This window comes from Geotrypetes seraphini, chromosome 4 (genome assembly GCF_902459505.1).
Source record: "Geotrypetes seraphini chromosome 4, aGeoSer1.1, whole genome shotgun sequence".
Taxonomy (NCBI): domain Eukaryota; kingdom Metazoa; phylum Chordata; class Amphibia; order Gymnophiona; family Dermophiidae; genus Geotrypetes; species Geotrypetes seraphini.
In genome coordinates this window covers 58,445,924-58,470,028 of record NC_047087.1, presented here as the reverse complement: position 1 = coordinate 58,470,028, position 24,105 = coordinate 58,445,924, and the positions used below count along the sequence as shown (strand labels likewise).

The 24,105-nt window shown below is 47.3% G+C and overlaps 1 protein-coding gene across 1 annotated transcript in view; it reads right to left on the bottom strand.

Annotated features, from left to right (window-relative positions):
- CHD9 (chromodomain helicase DNA binding protein 9) overlaps positions 1 to 24,105 on the bottom strand; it is a 499,652-nt gene that overhangs the window by 97,718 nt on the left and 377,829 nt on the right. The window contains 1 exon segment of the mRNA XM_033940083.1: positions 2,893 to 2,950. Coding sequence (XP_033795974.1) covers positions 2,893 to 2,950 — 58 coding nt within the window.

Sequence of the window (24,105 nt, the reverse complement as noted above, 5' to 3'; positions counted from 1 at the left end):
AGGTGTGGGGATCCCCTGCTTGCTTGGAGGGATCTAGCGACCATTGTTCTGCCTCTGGCTTGGTGGTATGCCTGCAAAAACTCTGCAGCCCACCAAACCTCACAGCAGTGCTTTCGCAAGCAAAATGGCATCTCCTAGCCCAGTTGTTCAGCTGCAGGAGGCGACTATCAAGGAAATAACTCATACTCTTACTGCTATCCTTGATGATAAACTCTTGAAAGTGCATGCCGCTCTGGATGATTTAAAGGAGAGTGTGGCGGGGCAAGCGGAACATGTCTCTAGACAGAAGATCTGATGGAAGTTCTTAACATGAAAATGGCGTCTCTGGAAAAACAAGTGCAGGTATTGGCTGATCGTGTAGATGACCAGGAGAACCGGAGACGGAGGAATAATATCAGGATTATTGGTCTCCCAGAGGCTGTCAAGGATTAGGAACTCTAGGACCTGGTGGAATCATGGCTGCCGAAAGAGCAGGGCCTGGAAGTAGAGGGTACATGCCTTAAAGCGGAGCAGGTGCATCGGATTGGAGTACTATGAGAGGCAAATGTAAAGGCTCAGCCAGTTATCACCCGCATCTTTAACTATGCTGAAAAAGCTTCCCATATGGCCCGTTACCGGCAGCGAAAGTTTGGAGTACAAAGGGCAGAAGCTTCTCCTTTTTCAGGACTTCTTGCCACGTGTGTTTGGAGCAAGATGTTTGTTGGCCCCATATTGCACTGTTAATTGAACAGGGGATAAAATTTGCCTTGCAGAATCCGGCTCGGGTGAGGGTGGTTCATGACAATAAGACTTTGTTTATGGACTCCCCGGCCAAGGTGAAGTTTTTCTTGGACCAATGCAAGTAAGCAAACCAGAGCATTTTAACGGTTTATTCCAGCTCCCTTGGCACGATCCGATTTCCTAGTTGTGCCTGGGTCGAGGGGAGAAGCATGCCTGGCTGGGGACCTGTGGTTTTGTCCTGTCTGCGGAGTGTGCCGGTAGGGAGTTCTGTATTATGAGACTGTTCCTCAGCTGTGGGGATTAGAGGTGTTATAGTGTGATGGGGTGGTGAATGGCACCTTTATTCCCCTCTCTTCTGCTACACTTCAGACATTTTGTACTGTGTTTAATCTGCCAATTTTTAGTGAAGTGCGTTTTTACTGCTCTCCCGAAGCAAGCGGTTTGTTATTGACTTATGGGATAAGCAACAGTGTGTACCTTTTGACTTGTGGGTGCTGGGAGGGGGATATTACAGTCATGGGGTTGTTACAGAAGGGGGGGTTTCAGTACAGGGGCTTTGGGGGTAGGTACGGATGTGTGTGTTAGATGGATGGTATGGGCTTGTTTTCTCTGTATGGCTGGCTGGTATGGATGGGGGAGATGGGTTGAGGCGGGGGGGGGGCGGTGTTTCTAGCTGGGGGATTGGAGGGGCTGGGGGTTCTGTGGGTTCCTTGGTGCACGTCGATGGTGAAGATGCTTGAGATGATACTGAAACATTCCTGGAGGGGGAAGTGTGTTTATGCTTCTTAGCCTTTTTACAGGTTTCTCTGATGCAAGCAGCACCGATGACGTAGACCAGTGGTTCCCAACCCTGTCCTGGAGGACCACCAGGCCAGTCGGGTTTTTGGTATAGCCCTAATGAATATGCATGGGGCAGATTTGCATTCCTGTCACCTCCATTATATGCAAATCTCTCTCATGCATATTCATTAGGGCTATCCCAAAAATCCGACTGGCATGGTGGTCCTCCAGGACAGGGTTGGGAACCACTGACATAGACATGTTGATGCCATCAGTACCGGAGTTATCAGATGCTGAGGATTGGCATCGGAGATTCCTGCCATTTCTAATATAGAAAAAGACATAGTGAATTTTTCAAACTGTAATTTTCTGGCTTTTAGTGATCTTTCTGTAATTTAAACAGAGCAGACAAGAAAAATCATGGTAATCAGAACCTAGGCACTGAATGCAACAGCTAGGTGGATTAGTAAGAGAAATGGCCCTGTGAACACCGCTTAAATCCACTAAAAGCCTTGGACATCAGAGGAAAAACCACTGACGCAAGGTCAGAACTGAGTGGTTTGGGAAGATTGAGTAGATTGTAAACCGATAAAGTCTTGATGATCCTGTCCTGAGGACAGGCTTAAGAAGGACTGAGGGCCCAAACTAAAAACTCGATAAAAAATAATGAAACTGGATTAACGGGAAGGCACAAAAGTATTAATCGAGAACATATGCACAAAAAGTACATAGAAAAACTACGCCTAAATAGGTACATATAATATGTACGCTGAGAGAAATGGAAAGAAATGGCTTTTCAGCTCCACGGAAATCTAAGAACTGATGGTCTCACGAGCCTGCGGCAGGCAGTCTTCAAGTTTTAAAGTGACACTGCACTTGTGGACTGTCTATACCAAGCTCCGTGGATGACGTCACCCATATATTTTACATGCTACTTTATTGAATCTTTTCAAAATGTGTTAAAAATTGCAGCAAACAACAGATAAGGCAGTCTGGTAAATGGGATAGTTCAACAAAATTTTGTAGTGACTGCTCACAAAATAGTATGTAATTTGTGTAGGTAATATGGGTCTTATTAGGCTTGCCATCATCTTGTTGTAAAAGGTGCTGTTCTATAGTTTTGTTTTTTTACAATTTAGGAACGTGTAGTATAGAAAATATCTATTAGCTACTTCAATTAAAACACAGGCCACTTAAAACATTAATTGATTTCTAAAGACAAGATAATTCAGAGGCTTGGGGAGATTTACTTGAATTTGCCACAGGGTTGCTGCTTGTTGTACTTTGACACTGAAAAGTTTAGGCCAAGGCAAGGAGAGTGGATTTTCATCATTCAAATCAACAGTTTTTAGAATGGTTAATGAGGTTAAATATAAATGGTGTAAACAGTACCTCCAAATCATCTTTAAAGAGTGCTGGAGCCGGCTTATATTCAGGGTCCTCCACATCCCTATTAAAATGTCAACAACAAGTTAAAAATATATAGCATTCAACTTTCCTACTGATCTCAATTCACCCTGAAACAGCTATACAGCAAAATTACTCTCCTATAGCAGATATTTTCAGAGGACAGCAGGTATCTATTCTCACATGTGGGTGATGTAATCCATGGAACCTGGTAGGACTGCCCATACCACGCATGTGTTAGTACCTTCCTGCCTGATGTTGGCTCGCTGGACCTGCAGTTCAGTAAGAAAGTTAAGAAGTCAACTAGGGGAAGTGGGCGAGTTGTGAGAATATATACTTGCTGTCTTTGGAGAACATCTGCTACAAGTGAGTAACTTTGCTTTCTCCAAGGACAAGCAGGTATAATATTCTCACATATTGGACTCCCAAGCTGTCAGGATCATGCCTCTAAGAAAAGTTACAATTAACAAACTTGAGCTGGCAAAACCCAAAAGGTTGGAGGGAAAGTTGGCATTTATGAAGAGAATAAATTTTGCAGAACTACCTGCCCAAACCAACTATCCCATTTGGAATGAGTCTCCAACAGCAATAGAAGTGAAAGTATGGACTGAGGACCAAGTGGCTGCTTTACAAACATCCTCAATAGAAGCAGAGTGCAAATAGGCTACTGAAGTTTTCATATCTCATCCTTATGAGCTGTGACATGGCCCTCTAGTATCAGTTCAGCCTAAGCATATGTGAAGGGATACAGTATGATAACCAAGTTCTCTTGGTTCTGTTAGGGTTGAATGACAAAAAGAGTTGACTAGTAGTTCTGTGAGGCTCAGTTCGATCCATGTAGTACACAAGTGCACATTTACAGTCCAAAGTACGAAGAGCTGCCTCACAAAGGTGAAAATGGGATCTTGGGAAGAAAACAGGTAGAACTATGAACTGGTTGAGATGAAATTTGGAGACAACCTTTGGGAGAAACTTTGGATGTGTTTGGAGAACAAACCTGTCATGACGGAATCCTGTATAGGGTGGATCTGAAATACAGTAAGTGTCTGTTCACTGACCCAGCATGCAAAAGTCAGGGTTATGAGAAAGACCACTTTTCAAGACAGATGTATGAGGGAAGAAGTTGAGAGAGGTTCAAAAGTGGTCTTTCTCATAGCTTGGTATGGTAAAAGCCCTTCATGAATCTGGAGACCAAAAGATATACAGACAATGGTTTCTTGTCCAATGGTGAATGAAAGGCACTAACAGCACTGAGATGAACACACACTGAAGTAGTCTTGAGCCGAGAATTAGAAAAGTTAAGGAGATCATTAAGAACTGATTGCAGAGGACATGTGATTGGATCTAGTGATTACACCAGACAATGAATTGAGTCCATTTGAAACAATACAATTGTTGTGTAGAAGGTTTTCTGGAAGCTTCAATGATAGCAGACACTAGTACAGATAGGGTGAAAGCATCTACTCCTTGAAGAGATACCATGCTGTGACTGCTAATGAGCAAAGATTGGAATGAGAGAGAAAGAAAGCCTTTGTTCTGTGTGAGTAATACTAGAAACAAATGATGTGTGATGGGTTCCAAAACACTGAGCTGTAGAAAGAGAAGGTGCCGTGGTTGAGGTGGTCAATGGGGCATGATGATAATCTTTGTGCCACGATCTTGGCAAAGTTTGAGTAGAATTTTCCCAATGAGAAGTATTGGAGGGAATGCATAGAGGATTATCTCTCGCCAGTCAAGGAGAAAAGCATCCGACTTTAGATGATTAGGAGTGTAGAGTCTGGAGCAATAAAGTGGAAGAGGTTGTAAAGAGTTCAATTTCAGGGGTCCGTCCTCTTGATCTAGTAATATCTGATGCAAGACAGATATGTTGAGAGACCACTCATGAGGTTGAAGGAGTCTGCTCAGTTTGTTTACTAAGATGTTCTGTTTCCCTTCAAGGTATACTGCGGGCAATCGCCCAGGTCCATATTTCTATTGTTTCTTGGCAGAGTGGGTGAGATCATTTTGCTTTGTTTGTTCATGCAGAACATGGCGATTTGATTATTGGAGCAAATGAGGACTATTGATTCTGCAAATGATTTTAAAAAAGTGCAGAAGGCACTGCAAATTACTTGGAGTTCTAGGAAATTGATGTAGAGAGCTTGTTCGAGAGGATTCCAGACACCTTGCATGTATAGGCCATCAAGTTAGTTTCTAACATGGAAGTGTCTGTGGCAAGAAGCTTTTGGAGGGGGAGGCTGGAAGAGGCGGCCTCTGGAAAGATCCACCACTGTAGGGAGTGATCAAGGTCTGAGGACACCTGTATTAGTTGAGAAAGAGACCTGGTGGACTGTGTCCACTGAAAGGAGAGGGTCCATTGGGGTACTCTGAGATGTAGATGAGTGATGTGAACAGTCAAAGCCATGTGACCCAGAAGATGCAACATCTAACGTGTAGTAGTGTATGGTAGGGAGGACACTTTTCAACCCAGGTGGATAAGATTTTTGACACACTGTTGAGACAGAAAAGCTCGAGCTTGTGTGATGTCCAAAAAAGCTCCCATAAATTTTAAGGCCTACGTTGGTTGGAGATGCAATTTCTGGTAGCTCACTGCAAATCCCAAGAGTTCCAGCAGACAAACTGTCAAGTTGATGGCATGCTGAGTTTGCTGCGATGAAACCTTGATCAATCAGTCCTCTAGATAAGGAAACACATGAAACCCCCCCCCCCCCCTATGAGTGAAGGATTGCAATTACTACTACCAGACATTTCGTGAATACTCTCGGCGCTGATGCCAGGTTGAAGGGTAAGACCTTGTAGTGAAAATGGCGAGAGTTATTTTCTGTTGGCAGGTAAGACTAGTATGCAAATGTATGCTTCTCTGAGGTCTAGAAAGCAGAGCCAATCGTTTTTCTCCAATAGTAGTTAAGAAGGCTTCCCAAGAGACCATGTGAAACTTTTCCTTCATTAAGTATTTGTTGAGAGCATGGAGGTCTAGAATTGGGCAGAGACCTCAAGTCTTTTTTGGGTTTCAAGAAATACTTGGAATAGAACTCTCGGCCCCTATCTTGCAGGGAAACTTTTTCAATTGCATTTATCTGAAGACAGGCTGAGAGCTTGTGGTGAAGGAGGGTCGTCTGGAGGGAAATAAAGAGAGACTCTCTTGGGGGGTAGAATGGAGGCTTTTGCAGTAAGCACAGAGCATAACCTTGCATTACTACTTGGAGTACCCATTGGTTCAATGTTATGAGTCCAATGATGGCAAAAGTGAAGGAGTACCCCCTATTGGAAGATCTGGACAGAGAATGAGTGGGACATTGCAATGCTCTCTAGAAGGGAGTCAAAAAGACAACTGTTGTTTAGAATGAGATTAAGACTGTGATTTTTGTTGTCTTGGATATCTCTAGGTAGCGGAGTGTGCATGCGTGGAAGGCTGGTGGTATAAACACTTGGAGCTGTAGTAAGAAGAATGTCTAGAAGTGTTTGAGTATCTTCTAGATGAGTGAGATGTCTGTGATGATTGAAATTTCAATAAAGTTGTCATGCAGTCATTATGTTTTCTTAATTTTTTCTGTAGCCTCTTGATTCAATTCCCAAAGAAGTCATCACCTATACAGGGAATGTTGGATAGTAAGTCCTGGACTGAAGTGTCCAAAGTCAGAGATTCAGAGCCAAGCCTGCAGTACAGCTTGAGGTGGCATCAAAAGTAGCTCTAACCATATATTTTCTGGTTTCCCGCAAACCTTTAACCAGATGTTTTAAAGGTTTATGCTGGTCTGACAGATGTTGTTCAAAATTTGGTAATTGTTTTTATTAAAGATTTCAAATAAAAGGTCATGTAGAAATTGTAGTCCAGTATTCTAGGAGCAAGCATAGATGTCTGGAATACACGCCTGTCATATTTATCCAAGGTTCTGCCCTCTCTACCTGGTAGAGTGCTAGCATATGTGCGAGAGCTATTAGCATGCTTTAGGGCAGGCTCAACCATTAGAGACTGGTGTTGAAGCTGAGGCTTATCAAAGCCACAACAAGTTTGTATTCTCTAAAGGGTATCTAGCTTATGAGGAGCCACTGGAATGGTTAGAGGAGTCTCCCAGTTCTTAAAGCGTGCTTCTTTCAGAAGCTTATAGAGTAAAACTTTAATAAAGTCCTTACGCCATTTTTCATAGTCTAAGGCTTCCATAGGCTCCTCATCAGACTCCCTGTTGATAGGGAGTGGTTGTTCCATTTGTTGCATAAAGTTGGTAAAAAGTAAGCTTTCAGGTGGAGATCTGTGGCGTGGAGGAGGTGGAGAAGGGTAAGATGGTATCCTGTTAAGATTTGTCTGCAGAGAGCTCAGGGAGGTTATAACTAGAGTGTAGTTTCAGATTAGAATCACATTCATCAATGTAATCTCTTCTGGAAATTTGTGAATTAAACTGTCGAGTGGAGAATGAATCTGTAGAGAATTAGGCGGACTACGCTCTCTGGAGAATGATGCATGCATACACGGTCTTCCACGTGTCAATGCTCGACGTTGAGAGCATTGCTTGGAGTGATGCCAAGACACATCTTCAGACTGGACTAAGGCTGGTAAAGTAGATGCAGGAGGTCTGTGCAAGCAGTGACTGCAGTAGCACAGCAAGCTCTTGTTGGAGCAAGGCTCAAACCTGCTCCTTGAACAATGGCACCAGTACCGATATTGGCAAGGGCACAGTAGATGCAGGTTTGCTGTGCATTGAGGCATGCTAATGAGGAGACATCAGCCGAAGGGATGGTGAACTATCATCCATTTGTCAATGCTTGGATTGCGTTGAGGGTATGGACCCCTGAGAAGATGCCAATGCATGTGTGGTAGAGGTGGCATGATTGTGCTTCAGCAAGCTCTTGTTGGAGCAAGGCTCAAACCTGCTCCTTGAACGATAGCACCGGTACCAATATTGGCAAGGGTACAGTAGATGCAGGTTTGCTGTGCATCCAGGCACACCTATGAGGAGACATCAGCTGAAGGGATGGTGAACAATCGTCCGTTCGTTAACACTTGGATTGTGTTGAGGGTGTGGATCCTTTAGAAGATGTCAATGCATGTGTGGTAGAGGTGGCATGTTTGTGCTTCTTAGTTTTGAGGCTCCCCTGATGCTGGTAGCAGTGACTATGAAGCTGTAGAGTCCCTGCCCTGCATTGTCGACGTAGTCGGTCCAGTTGCATATGCTGGCGAAGGTCAAGGTTGGATGTTGGAGTCTTCATCCATACTCAACAGCCCTGAAGTTCTACTGAAGAGCTTCTCAAACTGAAGTTTGGGAGCTTTAAGCAACCTCTTCTGCATATGAAAACAGAGGGTACATGAAATGTCTCGATGGTCAGGACCAAGACACAGCACACAACAGTTGTGCAGATCAGTGCCCAAGATGGTCCTATTACATTAAGTGCACTGCTTGAAGCCGTTATGCACTCGGGACATTGAGAAGAAAACCACCAACATAGTCAAAGGGATCAATGGCTTGAGGAGCTTGAATTTAAAAACCCCCAAAATACTTGATGCTCTTGCAATGGAAACAGGCAGGAAGGGGGTGATGAGAAAACTGAAGGAAAAAACACAAAGAGTAGGTACCGAAAAGACAAAAATTTTATGCACTGAGGAGAACTCTGAGAACAGTTACTCGGCTTCGTGGAAAACAAAGGACTGCAGGTCAGGTGAGCTGATATTGGGTGGGAAGGCACTAGCTCATGCATGGTACCAGCAATCCCAAAATATTTACAGTGATAGTACATTTTTTGACTCAGTATCTGGTTCCTTGGAAGTAACCTACATGTGAGAATATTATACCGCTTGTTTTTGAAGAATATGAATTGTTTCATAATATTTAGAAATTAGGAATGCACATAATTAAAAATTGTCAGCACCTTAAACAGGATGCTAATCCTTTAACTTTTAAGTGATTATGTCCTTACCTTGATAATATATTTTCCATTAGATAGGTGAGACATTCTACACAAATGGTTATCTCCCAATGCCCACGAGCCATCTACAGAAGGAATCCCCTTTGGATTTTTTCTCTGACCCTCCTGTACTTCGTTGAGAGCCCTGCTACCACCTGTAGTTAGTACCCAAGTACAAAGAGCTCCATCAACAGTAAGTGAAGTTGTTCCCATTGGTGACCCTTTCTCAAGAATCAACTGTTCTGCTCAAAAAGAAAACATCAGAACAACAAACAGTTAACAAAGGCATGGTGAGACATTCTAGACAAATGGGTTATCGTTCAATGGCCACGAGCCATCTGGAGAAGGACTCCACTTCAGATTTTTTCTCTGACCCTCCTGTAATTCGTTGAGAGCTCTGCTGCAACCTGCAGTTAGTACCCAAGTACAAAGAGCTCCGTCGACAGTATGTGAAGTAGGGTCACCAATGGAAACATTCTCAAGAATCAATTGTTCTACTCAAACAGGAAACATCAGAACAATAAACAGCCAACAGAGGCATCAAAGAATCACAAGTACCCCTGCATGCACCTTGAACATATATACAGAATTCTTCAAGGTCCCAAAGGACTAACTGGCATCCAAGAATCAAACTTGGAGAAGCATAAGCAGAATGAGACAGCAGGCAGGCACAGGAAGGACAGTATGGGAATCTAGAAAGTCTCACCTATCTACTGGCAAAGATATTATCAAGGTAAGGGCATAATCTCTTTCTCCTGTGAAATAGATGAGAAATTCTAGACAAGTGGGACGTACAAAAGCAATCCCAAAAAATTAGGGTGGAGTGACTGTGCCGACCTTCACGATCGAGTACCAAAAACCAGAGTCCTGTCTTGCCACCACATCTACTCTGTAAATTTGGCAAACATAAGCAGAGTGGACCAAGGAACTGCTCAACAAATCTCCTCACGGAAGATCGCCTTAGCATCGGACCATGAGGAGGCCATACTCCTGGTAGAATGCATCTTAACAGAAACAGGAGACTGTTTACCACAAAGAAAGCAGGCTGATGAAATGGCCTACGGATCCATCTGGAAATTAGGGTCTTGGAAGCAGGAGCACTCCACTCAGAAGAATGAGTCAGCACATAAATTTGTTCAAGGAGGCAAAACTCATTTGTGACCTCTAGATCAGTGATTCCCAACCCTGTCCTGGAGGAACACCAGGCCAATCGGGTTTTCAGGCTAGCCCTAATGAATATGCATGAGAGAGATTTGCATATGATGGAAGTGATAGGCATGCAAATTTGCTTCATGCATATTCATTAGGGCTAGCCTGAAAACCCAATTGGCCTGGTGTTCCTCCAGGACAGGGTTGGGAACCACTGCTCTAGATAGTACAGAAGAACTCTGCAGACATCCAATTTCTGCAAAATTTGGTCCCGTTTCTTAAAAGCAGTAGGCTGAAAAACAAGCAAAGACACTTCCTGATTAACATGGAAAGACGACACCAGCATCAGCAGAAATGAAGGAACTGTACGGAGAGATATACCCATCTCAGAGATCCTCAGGAAAGGTTCTCTACGAGACAGAGCTTAGAGTTCCAAGACACGTCTTGCTGAAATAAAAGTGACCAGAAACTGCCTTTAGCATCAGGTCCACGAGAGAAGTGTCTTTCAGAGGCTCAAACAGAGCTATGGTAAGGTCAGACAAAACCAAGTTAAGGTCCCACGAAAGGAACAGTGATTTGATTGGAAGTCTAATGTGAAGAGCACCTTTCAAATCTGGCCATATCAGGGTGAGACGAAAGCGAAGGACTATGTCCAAGCGAGTCCAGCGACTTGGAACTGAAGGGAAGCTATGGTGAAGCCCTTCTGGAGAAAGGCTAGCACCACTGAAACTGGAGAATACAGCTCCACACTGGCCTGGTCACACCAGTTTTGGAAAGACTTTCATGCCTTAACATAGACAAACACAGCAGTTGACGTCTTAGAGTACAGAAGAGTAGAAATGACTAAATCAAACATCCTCTGCGCTTCAAAGTTTTGCATTCAATAGCCATGCCTTAAGAGCAAAGCAATCTGGATACTCCATGCAGACTGGACCCTGAGAGAGTAGGTCTAGAAGAGCTCACAACCGAAGGCCGCAACCTATGCAAAGACGCATCAGATCTGCGTACTACAGTCTTCGAGGCCAGTCTGGAGCTACTAGAATAACACTTTCATGATAAGTCGCAATCTGCCGAAGGACTAGACTTATCGTGGGCAAGGGAGGAAAAACATACAGTAGAACTCCCTGTGGCCATGGCTGTACTAGAGCGTCTAGCTCTCACTTCCGGGTTCAAATTTTCAACTGAAGAATTAGGCGGCTTTTGAGTTCTTTGCTGTTGCCATTAGGTTGAAGTGAGGCTGACCCCAGTGCCACACAATGGTCTGAAATGCTGCCGAGGACAGCACCCACTCGCCAGGATCCAAGGTCTGTTTGCTGAGGAAGTCTGCTTGAACACTGTCAACTCCACTGTCAACTCCATATGTGCTGCAGAAAGGGCTTGGAAATGATGCTCTGCCCAGAGAAAGGTTTCCCGAGCCAAAGAAGCACTCTTGGTGCCTCCTGGCAATTTGACATATGCCACCGTTGTTGCATTATCGGAGAAGATTTGGCCCACTTGGCCCTCCACACAGGGCCAGATTAACCAATAGGCCCAGTAGTCATGTGCCTAGGGCGCAAAATGGTCAGGGGGGCATCAACATTGGTTTTTTTCCAAACGGCAATGGGCCCCTCCAGCATCACCCCCCCATCGACAGAAAGTAAGAAAAGCAAGCAACGCGGGTAAGAAAGGCAACAGGAATTGTAAATCTGCAAGCAGTGCTGCTTGCTCAAAGCTTCCCTCTGACGCAGCTTCTTGTTTCTGCCTGGGCGCATCAGAGGGAAGCTTTGGGCAAGCAGCACCGCTTGCAAATTTACAGATCCTGTTGCCTTTCTTACCCGCGTTGCTTGCTTGTCATACTTTCTGTCGATGGGGAGGAGGTGGTCAGTCGCCGATCAGTCCGTCGATGGGGGATCCCACATTGCCGATCGATGCTTTGGGGGGGGGGGGCGTCGCCTACCATTCTAAAAAAATAAAATAAAATTCGGAGTGAAAGGTGAGTGGTGAGATGAGCCTGGGGTGGAGGAAAAGAGAGAAGGGGGCAGTGCAGATGATGGAAGTGGGGAAAAGGGAGACAGAAAGGAGCAGGGCAGATGATGGATGTGGGAAGAAAGGGGCAGGGCAGGACAGATGATGGAAGTGGGGAGAAGGGAGACAGAAGGGAGCAGGGCAGATGATGGATGTGGAAGAAAGGGGCACGGCAGGACAGATGATGGAAGTGGGGAGAAGGGAGACAGAAGGGAGCAGGGCAGATGATGGATGTGGGAAGAAAGGGGCAGGGCAGGACAGATGATGGAAGTGGGGAGAATTTGTGCCCAGCCCTCACCTCCTCACCACTGCTTCTGCTTTCCCACATGCTGGATTGGGGGGGGGGAAGAAGATAGTTAGTGAAATAGTGGAGGGGTGAAGGAAAGGGGTGGCGAGCTGTGAGTAGACACAGTGAAAAGAGGGAAACTAAGGGCTGAATAGTAAGAAATAATTTAATTTAGACAGAGGCAGAAAATAGAGAAAGAAGACTAGAGAAGAAAAGGAAAGGGAAGAGAGAGGATAGAGAAGTCAAATAAAGGGGAAGGACACAGATATCAGATCCGAGTGAAGGAAATGAGAAGAGAGAGAGATGCTAAAAACCACAGGGGGGGAGGAAAGGAGAGATGGAAGGAGAGAGATGCCAGACTATAAGGGGAACAGAGGGAAGGTGATGGTTGCCAGACCAAGGGGGGTGGGGGGGAGGGCGCAGGAGCAGAGATGGCAAAGGGAGACAGACATTTTCTGGAAGTGGCAGACAATGGATGGAAGGAAGAGAATGACAAGAAGATGAGGAAAGCAGAAACCACATGGCAAAGGTAGAAAAAAAATTATATTTTTTATTTTTTTGCTTTAGGATAATTGTAGCTGTGTTGATAAATGTTTAGAAATAGAAATAGTGATCCTTTTATTGGACTAATTTTATATATTTTGATTAACTTTCAGAGACCAAATTCTTCCTCAGGACAGGATACTGTAACAGCAGTATACTTTACTGACCCAAGGAAAGAGGTTTAGACCTCTGAAAGCTAATTAAAAAAATGTATTAGTTCAATAAAATGGTATCACTTGTTTTCCATTTTTATTTTAGTTTTATTTGTTAATTTGTAAAGTGATTTGTTATTTCTCTTTTTTCAAATTTACATCTGCTATCTTTATGTTTTGTACAGTATTGGGGGATATGCACCATTGTTTCTTCACCTCCTAAACTGTACCGTTCCTTTGGTTTGTAGCACAAGCCAGCATGCTGAATGCTCTGCACTGCTCCGATGGTCATAGAATTCTTATGATCGTCAGAACAGAACATTCAGCCTGCCAGCAGGGCTAAAAACCTCTTTCGTGCTTTTGTAAAAAAAGGGGTTTAGTTTGTAGGTTGGGCGTGGGTGGGAGTCGGGCTAGGGGGCCTAGTGTACTTGTGTGCCTAGGGGCCCTCGAAGAATTAATCCTGCCCTGCCTCCACAGTAATCTGCAATTTCCCCAGAGCCAAGCTAATGGTCCACAGTTCCAACTGGTTGATTGACCCTGAATAGGATGACCGTTGCAATGGGCTCCCCAGCCACAGAGACTGGCATCTGTCATCACAACAACCCAAGATGCAATCCGCCACAGCATGACCCTGAAGAGGGACTAAGGAAGGAGCCACTAATCTATGCTGGCCTGAGCCTCCAGAGTCAAAGGAAGAGCTATGTACAACACTTCTGTTTGCGAAGCTCAGCGAGAGAGCAACACATTCTAGGACACATATGCACCCTCAAGGGACCACATCTATGGAGGCCGCGATGGACCCCAGAACCTGGAGATAGTCCCACACAGGTGGAACTACTTTGTCCAGAAGACAAGAAACCTGAGAGTATAACTTCTGTCTGCATGTCTCTGGAAGATAAACTCAGCAAGTGCCATGTCGAACAAGACCTCTAGATATTCCAGGGACTATGTCATGGTCAAATTGTTTCTCCTGTAATTCACAATTCAACCCAGGCCTTCCAGGACCTGGATCACCTGATTCATTGTGTGCCGACCCCCGGCCAATGAGGGGGCTCTTATCAGTCAATCGTCCAAGAATGGGTGTACCTGTGCACCATCTTCCTTAAGTGATGTGCCACAAACACTATCACCTTGAACCCAGAGCGAGAGATAGCGAAGTTGCAATGGAGTAAGTATGCTTTTATGGAGGGCATGGCTGGCCAACTGTAAGTATGAATCCTTTAAATAAGCATGCTTTATTTTATTAAATGATATTAATTTGCTAACTGTAAAGCTATGCAAGGAAAAATATTATCTAATGGTAGTATAATCTAGTTCATAGTCTTAAGCACGCGAGACAAACGAGCACCGACAATTCAGCGCAAGACTTCAGCGCGCCACAGGAAAACCTTCTTTTAAAGGGCTCCGATGGGGGGTATTGGTGGGGATCGCGCTGGCGTTGGGGGGGGTTGGGGGGTTGCAACCCCACATTATACTGGAAATGTAATTTTTCCCTATTTTTTAGGGAAAAAGTTAAGTTTTCAGTATAATGGGGGGGGGGGTTTACACCCCCCCAACGAGGCAGCACGATCCCTATTAAGTAGATCCACACACCCCTGTCGGAGCCCTTTAAAAGGTTTTCCTGTTGTGCACTGAAGTCTTGCGCTGAATTGTCGGTGCGCGTTTGTCTCGTGCGCTTTTGTCCCGTCACCGTATAATCTTGTTTTTGTATGTAGCCTGTATAAATTGTGCATTTTGTGTGAGCTTACCAACTCCATAAGAAGGTAGAAGTATCATCCCAAACCACTCCCCTTCAGAAACAAGGGGGAGCACTTCGCTTTGGACAGTTAGGGGGTAAACAAAGGAAAATGAAAGAAAAACGGGCTAACAGAACAGGGAAACAGAAAGAAAGGAAAGGAAAACAGATATGCCCGTCTCAGAGATCCTCATGGGGGGGTGACAAAAACCAATATAACAAGTCCCATACCATCCCTCATGTAGCCACCATTAAGCATAGGGGCCACAGATCCATCAACAGTTAGCATAGGAAGGTAACAAATAATTTTGATCACTGTTAAGCCAGAAAGATTGCTCTATATCAATAAAATATGAGGAAATAGTAATGTTACCCAAAGAAAGAGAAATATTTGGACTAGTAGAGGAAATAAAATGTTGACATGAACTATTTCCAGCATATCAATTGGTCTTAGCTGTTCTAGAATGATAACAAAGAAACCTTGGAGAGGGTCTAGCTAAAATAGGGGCTGGAGGTTTATTGGAGAGTGCCTGGAAAAAAGAATACCTAACAAAGGAGGAACAATTTCCCTTGTGACTAAATTGAGGTGAAACCAATTTGCTGTGTGCCATAAGATAGATAGAATAATAACAAAAATCAGAAAAGTTCCATGAAACAAGTATAAAAGGTAACCTGCCAGAATGGTGAGGAAGCTGAGCACACACCTATCAATTACTTACATTAGCATATCTAGCTACAAAATGTTTCATTTAATAATACCTTTGCCACTTCTCCTGCTGTCTCTAGTGCAGGGATAGGCCTCAATCCAGCCTGAATAAGGACAAACCAGAGCAAACAACCAGAAAAAAACTATCAAGCCTATTACTTGGTGAAGGTACGAGGTGCCATTGCCAGGCCAAAAGGCAGAGTTGAGAACTGGGAATGAATTTCCAGAACATGAAACCAGAGGAATTTCTGGCGCGTCTGATAAATGGTAATATATAAGTAAGCCTCTGCAAGATACAGAGAGGTAAGGAACTCTCCTGGGGTCACCGATGCTATGACAGACCAAAACTCTGGAAAGGGGTAAGAAAAAGGGTAAAGCAGAACAGAAGCACTTCTTCAGGCTTGCGTGTACAAGGGAAAAACTACAGGTGGCAGTAGAGCTCTCAGTGAAGTACACAAGGGTCAGAGAAAAAACACAGGAGTGAATTCCTTCTGCAGATGGCTCGCAGGCATTGGGAGATAACCCACTTGTCTAGAATACCTCGCCTATAGAACCAGAATAGGTGTTGTGTTTATCCAGAATCATTTCTACACTAGCAAGGCCCCAGTAAGGATAAGAAAAGTTCCCCAGCATTCTCACTCTTATAACCATGCAGCCTTTCAGCGCTATATAAATGATTAGTAGTAGTAGTAAATGATATCAATGTCTTCTTTATAATAAACAACCACATTAAAAATAATGTCCTGCTGAAAAAGGCAAGGCACAGCAGCAGTGTAAAGAAAATACTTAGTCCAAATGGTATCTTACAAATTTTTTTTTCCTAAAGCTAACCTCCACTAATTTTAATAAAGATCCTATTCTCAAACTGTCCTATTTGGACAGTTGGTCCTACTAAGAAGCACATTTATAAAACAACAGAAATGTTAGATTTCAGTTAAAGTACTTCTGAAAATTGGAAAGGTGTGTCAGGTAATACCTAAATATCCAGAAATATCTGGAAAAAAAACTGAAAACTCTTCTCTTCGACAATTAATTTTATAAGATCCCATATGCACCCGTTCTGTTTGCTTAGCACGATTAGGTTTCCTCCTCACTTCCCCCTCTTACCCTTTCTTCCCTTTTCCTTTTCAAGTTGCCTAGAGCCTGTTTAGGTTTGTGCGACTCACAAATATTAGATTAGATAAAATAAGCAGGGTATTTTTACATTTTGCATTTTTTTTTTTTTTACAAAAATTAAATTTTCAACTACACCCTCTTACTTTGGAATACTTAGCAGACTGTATAGCACTTACCGTAACAGGTGTTATCCAGGGACAGCAGGCATATATTCTCACATGTGGGTGACGTCATCTACGGAGCCCCAGCGTGGACAGCTTTTCAAGCAAACTTGATTAAAGTTTCAAGTTTGCTATGCTGCACCACGCATGTGCATGCCTTCTTGCCCACTAGAGGGCGCATCCCCACCTCGTGGTCCTCAGTTCCATAGCCAGCAAAGAAGCCATCCCCGGGGAGGAGGGCGGGTTGTGAGAATATATGCCTGCTGTCCCTGGATAACACCTGTTACGGTAAGTAACTGTGCTTTATCCCAGGACAAGCAGGCATGATATTCTCACATGTGGGTGACCTCCAAGCCAACCCAAAAAAGGGCAGGTGGGAGGATGGCAATTTTAGGAAAACAGATTTCGCAAAAACTGACTGGCCAAACCGGCCGTCCCTCCTGGATAACGTATCCAGGCAGTAGTGGGAGGTGAAAGTATGAACCGAAGACCAAGTGGCAGCCTTGCAAATGTCCTCCACCGGAGTAGACCGGAGGAAAGCAACAAAAGCTGCCATCGCTCGGACCTTATGTCCCGTGACCCGACCATGCAGCTCGAGACCAGCCTGAGCGTAGCAAAAAGAAATACAAGCAGCCAACCAGTTGGACAAGGTGCGCTTGGAAACAGGACGTCCCAAACGATTAGGATCAAAGGACAAAAATAATTGAGGAACCTTCCGATGAGACTCAGTGCGTTGAAGATAAAAAGCCAACGCCCTCTTACAGTCAAGCGTGTGAAGCGCCGCCTCCCCAGGATGAGAGTGGGGCTTCAGGAAGAACACCGGAAGAACAATGGACTGATTGAGGTGGAAATCAGACACAACCTTAGGTAAAAACTTTGGATGGGTGCGAAGAACCACCTTGTCATGATGGAACACAGTAAAAGGCGGGTCCGCAACCAAAGCCTGCAACTCACTAATCCGACGCGCGGACGTGAGTGCAAGTAAAAAGATCACCTTCCAAGTGAGAAACTTAAGATGAGATTTGTCCATAGGCTCAAAAGGAGGCTTCATCAGCTGAGCCAAGACCACATTAAGATCCCAAACCACAGGAGGAGGTTTCAGAGGAGGATTAACATTCACTAGACCCCTCATGAAACGAATCACCAGAAGATGAAGAGAGAGAGATCGACCCTCGAGATGCCGATGGAAAGCAGCAATAGCACTAAGATGCACCCGAATAGAAGTCGTCTTCAGCCCAGACTTGGACAAATGCAACAAATACTCCAGAACCGAGGACACCGGAACCGAACTCGGATCCAGATGGTGCGAAGAACACCAGGATGAAAATCTGGTCCACTTCTGGGAATAACAAAGCCGAGTCGAGACCTTGCGCGAGGCTTCCAACACCTCCCTGACCGACTGAGAAACAGAAACCGAAGTCAAGGGGAAAGGAACCCAAGCCGTCAGATGTAAGGACTGAAGATTGGGATGCAACAGCGAACCCCGACTCTGAGACAGCAGAGAGGGAAAAAACAGGCAGAAGTAGAGGCTCCCTGACACTGAGTTGAAGGAACAGGGAGAACCAGTGCTGACGAGGCCAACGAGGCGCAATGAGAATCATAGTGGCTCTGGACGACTTGAGATGAACCAACATCCTCAAAATCAGAGGGAAAGGAGGAAACGCATAAAGGAACCTCCCTCCCCAGTCGAGAAGAAAGGCATCGGCCTCGAGACGGTCCGGGGAGTACATCCGAGAACAATAGAGGGGCAGTTTGTGAGTCTCCGGGGAGGCAAATAGATCCACCTGAGGAGTCCCCCAGCGGTCGAAGACCTCTTGCAGAACTCGGGAGTTTAGTGACCACTCGTGCGGCTGGAGAAGACGACTGAGTTTGTCGGCCAGACAATTCTTCTCTCCCTGAATGTAAACCGCCCGCAGGAAGATGTTCTGGGAGACCGCCCATTCCCAAAGGCACAGGGCTTCCCGGCACAGGGACCAAGAGCCCGTCCCCCCTTGCTTGTTTACATAATACATTGCCACTTGGTTGTCCGTCCATACGAGGACTACCTGATCGCGCAGCAGGTGGCAGAACGCTCGAGCTGCCAGAAAAATGGCACGAAGCTCCAACACATTGATGTGACAAAGACGGTCCTCCGCTGACCATAGACCTTGAGTCCGCAGACCGTCGAGATGAGCCCCCCACGCGTACTCCGAAGAGTCAGGACCTTGCAATGCGGAGGGACGAGAAAGAGCAAAACCCCCGGAAAGATTGGAAGAGTTGGTCCACCAACGGAGCGAGCGTCTCAAGGAAGGAGTCACTGTTACTGGAAAGGAGAGCGAGTCTCGATCCTGACGCCACTGGGAGGCCAAGGTCCACTGAGGGAGTCTTCAGGTGCAATCGGGCGAACGGTGTGACATGAACCTTCGACGCCATGTGGCCAAGTAGAATCATCAGATGGTGCGCTGAGACGGAGCGCTGCAGCGAAATCTGACGGCACAGTCGAAGCAGAGCCTCCAGCCTCGGAGGGGGGAGGAACGCACGAAGGCGAACCGTGTCCAGCACAGCCCCGATAAACTGAAGGGATTGAGCAGGGCACAGCTGCGATTTGGGAAAGTTCACCTCGAACCCCAGACGTTGAAGGAAGATGATAGTCTGTTGGGTCGCTGAGATAACCCCCTCCCTGGATGATGCCTTGATCAGCCAATCGTCCAGGTAGGGGAAGACCTGCAGCCCCTGAGATCTCAGGGCAGCCACGACTACCACCATACACTTCGTGAAGACTCGATGGAGACGACGCCAGCCCGAAAGGGAGGACCCGATACTGAAGGTGCAACTCCCCCACCTGGAACCGTAAGAACTTGCGGAAGGCGGGATGCACCGGAACATGTGTATACGCTTCCTTCAAGTCTAGGGAGCACATCCAGTCCCCTTCCTCCAACAGAGGGTAGAGAACCGGAAGCGACAACATACGGAACTTCTCCCGGACCAGGAACTTGTTGAGCTTCCGGAGGTCCAAAATGGGGCGTAAGTCCCCGGTCTTCTTTGGGACCAAAAAGTAACAGGAGTAGAACCCCCGCCCCCGTTGGTTTGGGGGGACCGGCTCCACCGCCCGAAGGCTCAACAAGGCCCTGGCTTCCGAGAGTAGAAGAGGAAGCTGGGCTCGATTGCAAAGAGATGCCCCTGGCGGTTGTTCCGGCGGCGTGGCTGAGAAGTTCAGCGAGTAACCCTCGGAGATGAGACGGAGCACCCAAGCGTCTGACGTGATCATAGCCCAGGCCGAATGAAAGGCCCGCAGCCGGCCCCCGATGGGCAGGGGGTCCGGCGAGAGTGCGGAGGGGGCCCGCCCCCATCCGCTCATCACATCAAAAAGACGGCGCCGGCTTAGACGCCCCTTGCGTCTGAGGTTTCGGCTGGGCCCCTCTGCCCTGCTGCGGGGGGCGCCGGGGTGGAGGCCTCGAGAATGCTGGTTGTAGACTTTTGAGGGTATCGCCCGCGGTGGAGGTCTAAATGGCTTCTGTGGCGGTAACCCGTGGCTTAGGACGGACCAAGGAGGCGATGGAGCGCTCATGTTCGGACAGGCGTTTGGTCGCCGCCTCCAAGGACTCATCGAACAATTCCGATCCAACACATGGCAGATTGGCTAGGCGCTCCTGCAAGTTCGGGTCCATGTCAACCATTCGGAGCCATGCGAGACGGCGCATCGCTACTGCATAAGGCGGAGACTCTGGAGGCCAACTCAAATGCGTCGTAAACAGCATGAAAAAGGTATAGACGCAGCTGTGACAAATTGGCCCATAAATTTATCAAAGTCCCCCTTATGGGAATCCGGCATGACCCCATGATAACGGGGTAATGCCTTCACCATCTGCCTCAGATAAGATGAAAAAGTGAAAGCATAATTAAGGACCCTGGCCGCCATTCATGGAATTGGAGTAGAGGCGGCGACCAAACTTGTCCAGGGTCCGCCCTTCCCGCCCGGGAGGGACCGAAGCCTAGATCCTAGAAGGCTGGGACTTCTTTAACGCCGACTCCACCAGCAACGACTGGTGAGACAGTTGTGCTTTCTCGAAGCCCTTGCATGGGATGGTACGGTACTTCGACTCCATTTTGATGGAACCGCTGTGACTGTAAGAGGGGAGTCCAAGTTCCTCAAGAAGGTCTGATGGAGGACCTTATTAAGAGGCAGACGAGGAGTCTCCCTCGGGGGAGAAGGTAAATCCTGCTCCTCCAAAAACTCCTTGGTGTATTGAGAACCGGACACCAGATCAAGGTCCAAGGCCTCCCCATATCAAGCACAAATCTCGAAAAGGAGGAGGGCTTGGACGGCGGGGAGGGAGACCGAGAGGCCCGCGTCGCCAAAAAAGGAAGGGGAAGCCTCACGGGAATACCAAGGTTCCCTACCAGTACCAGACCCCGAACCCCACGACGACGCCCCGAGCAACCTCGAGGGGGTCGGGGGACCGCCTATGCCCCGAGGAACCCCTTTGGGAAGTTCCCCGGGAACGAGACAGGTACCGAAGGCCTGCCCCTTCCGTTTCGGCGAGGAGTCTCTCGATAACCCTCCCTCGGAGGAACGGAATAAGCCTCGGATTATCGAGGCGGAGCTCCGAGACACGCAGCATCTCAGCCCCGGTCGGCGAGGAGCGACCGCGCCTCCAGGGAGAACCCCTAGAACGCTTGGGCTTCCTCGGCCGGCGCTTCGCCCGAGGCCGACCCGAGGGCGAGGAGCCCCGGGAGGACCTCGACGAGGAAGAAGTGGAAGAGATCCTCCGAACTCGCCGCACCCTGTCCCGAGGCCGCACACTCCGCTCCGGCTGGTCAACTGAGGTTGAGGGCAAGGTCGGGGTCGAGGCCGGAGCCACCCCGGGGGCCGAAGTCGAGGGCACCGAGACCGAGGCTGCCGAAGACGGGGCACTCGAGACCGAAGCCGGCTGCAGATGCGCAAGGGCGCAGGACAGCTCCGAGGCAATGAGGGCCCGGAGCAAGTCCTGAAAAACAGGAACCCCATCATGGCTGGTAGATCCGGGGCCGGCGGGTGCTCCCTCGAGGGCGACCTCAGTCTCGAGTATTCCCGCGGGGCACCCGACTTCGACGCTCAGGGCGGGGCCGAAGACGACCCACCCGCCCCCGTCGAGGATCCTGAGGATGGCTTCTTCGAGGCTGGAACTGAAGAAGAAAGTGAGGACTTACCCCCCGTCGACTTCGAAGTCGAGGACGCAGGCTTCGACGAAGCAGGATGTCGCGGCGAGGTCGAGGTCAAGGGAGTCGAGGCCGAGGTCGAGGTCAAGGGAGTCGAGGCCGAGGTCAAGGCCGGGGCCGAAGCCAAGGCCGACGTCGAGGCCTGCCCCGCCGCGGGGTCCACCGCAAAGAGCTCCGCCATTCTGGCGCGACGGCGGCGGAGAGGTCTCGGCTGAAAAGTCGAGCACCGAGGACAGGAGTCGGTGGGGTGCTCGGGACCCAGGCAAAGTAAGCACCACCGGTGGGGATCGGTGATTGAAAGCAGCCGATCGCACCGGGTGCACTTTTTAAAGCCCGTCAAAGGACGGGACATGAAATCGAAAAACGTCCGGGAACGTAACGAGGTCCCGCGGCCGCGGCTACCGGGAGCCCCCGGAGCCGACGAAAAAAGTTCTTTGTTTTTTTTTTGACGATTACCGAACACACGAACGAATAAAAAAAAGAAAGCAAGCACAGCGATCCGAGAAAAATGACTCAGACGCGTGTCAGAAGGCAAACACTAAAGAGCAAAAATTCCACAGGGCTTCTGGCTCCGCGGAAAAAACTGAACTGAGGACCACGAGGTGGGGAATGCGCCCTCTAGTGGGCAAGAAGGCATGCACATGCGTGGTGCAGCATAGCAAACTTGAAACTTTAATCAAGTTTGCTTGAAAAGCTGTCCGCGCTGGGGCTCCGTAGATGACGTCACCCACATGTGAGAATATCATGCCTGCTTGTCCTGGGATAATATATGTACCAACTATAATGCCTGTACAATCACAACCTGTAAATCATTTGTCATATCCCTCTAAAACATGGCCAGCCTTATATCCTAAGCTCTGCAACCAGGGCTGCTCAAGGGTTTTACACCAATGTCCAGCATCAATCCTTCCTTTCTCTTCCTCAGATGTCCAGCATCTCATTACATCTCTCCTTCCTTACCTCCTCTCCCACCAGATGTCCAATATCTCTCCTTCATTTCCCTGTCTGCGAGTATCTAGCGTCACTCTAACCTTTCCCTTCCCTCCCCCAAGCTGTCTAGCATCTTAACTCCCCTTCCCTACTGTCCTTTCTCCCATACAGCACCCTTCTTTCCTCTCACTACCCATCTCCAGCATCATTCCTTCCTTTTGTTCCCTCCTTCTCCAATGTGTCCAGCATCTTTTCTCTCTTCCCTTTCCCTTGCTGGCCTACATTCTTCTCTTCCTCCACTTTTGTTTTCATCAATATTGACGCCATCCTACCTCTGCTCTTCCTGGACTTCACTGTAGGCTTAATATTTCAAAACAGGGCACATGGCATTTCAGCACATGACCACAATGGAGGCCTGCTGGATCCAGTTCCCTCTAACACAAACCTCCTGTCAGAGGGGGTAGGACATGGCAAAACTTGAATACAGGCAGGTGCTGAAAGGCCCCACTCCACATAAGATGCTTTAAAAGTGCTGCTGTGCTCAGCCCTGCCATATCGCTGCTGCCCCATGTTGATCCCTAGTCTACCATTTATTGGACCAATGCAAGAATTATTCAAAGATGATAGACACATGACATTTATTTTTAAAGGGACTTTTATACCCTCAAAAGTTCATGCTCATCACATTTCTGGATTATTCTTATGCTTGTCTAACAGGCATTATTAACACTTGCAAAGATTCAAGTGGTCAACAGGATGAACACAGCTCTCAACCTAATCTTACATTTAGTGCTGTGGGCTTTACTAGTCTCAAAGAACTACTCAAAGTGGTTAACATCTACTATAATAAAACCCTGAGCGCATTCGCACTTGAAACTCTGTGCCTCTGTATGCGCAGTACACCACCGAGGAGGGAAGCGTCTCAGTGCACGAGAGGAGCCAGCTTTCAGTGCCCTGCTTCAATTGCTGACACCACGAAGAAGGAAACGGCAGGTTAGACGGTCACCTGGGGGCAGGAGCAAGGGAATCGAGATGCCTGATTGGGAGTTGGGGCCTGGGTTGGTGAGGAGAAGAGACATGAGATAGCCACTAGAAAGAGAGGCTTTGGGTGGGTGAGAGAAACAGGCATTTGGAGGTCAGGTAGGAGAGAGAGAGAGTACACGGATGGGGTGGGCCACCATCACCTCGGCGAGCGAGGGCTAAAGGAGCTCCCCCACCCCTGGAGAAAGTGAAAGCGTGGAGGAGTGTGGAAGTGCGCGCTGGGGCTCGGTTTGGCTCACCATGGCCCAGCAGTTCGCAAGCATCAGGCGGCGATCCAGCAGCAAGGGTGAGCGAACATG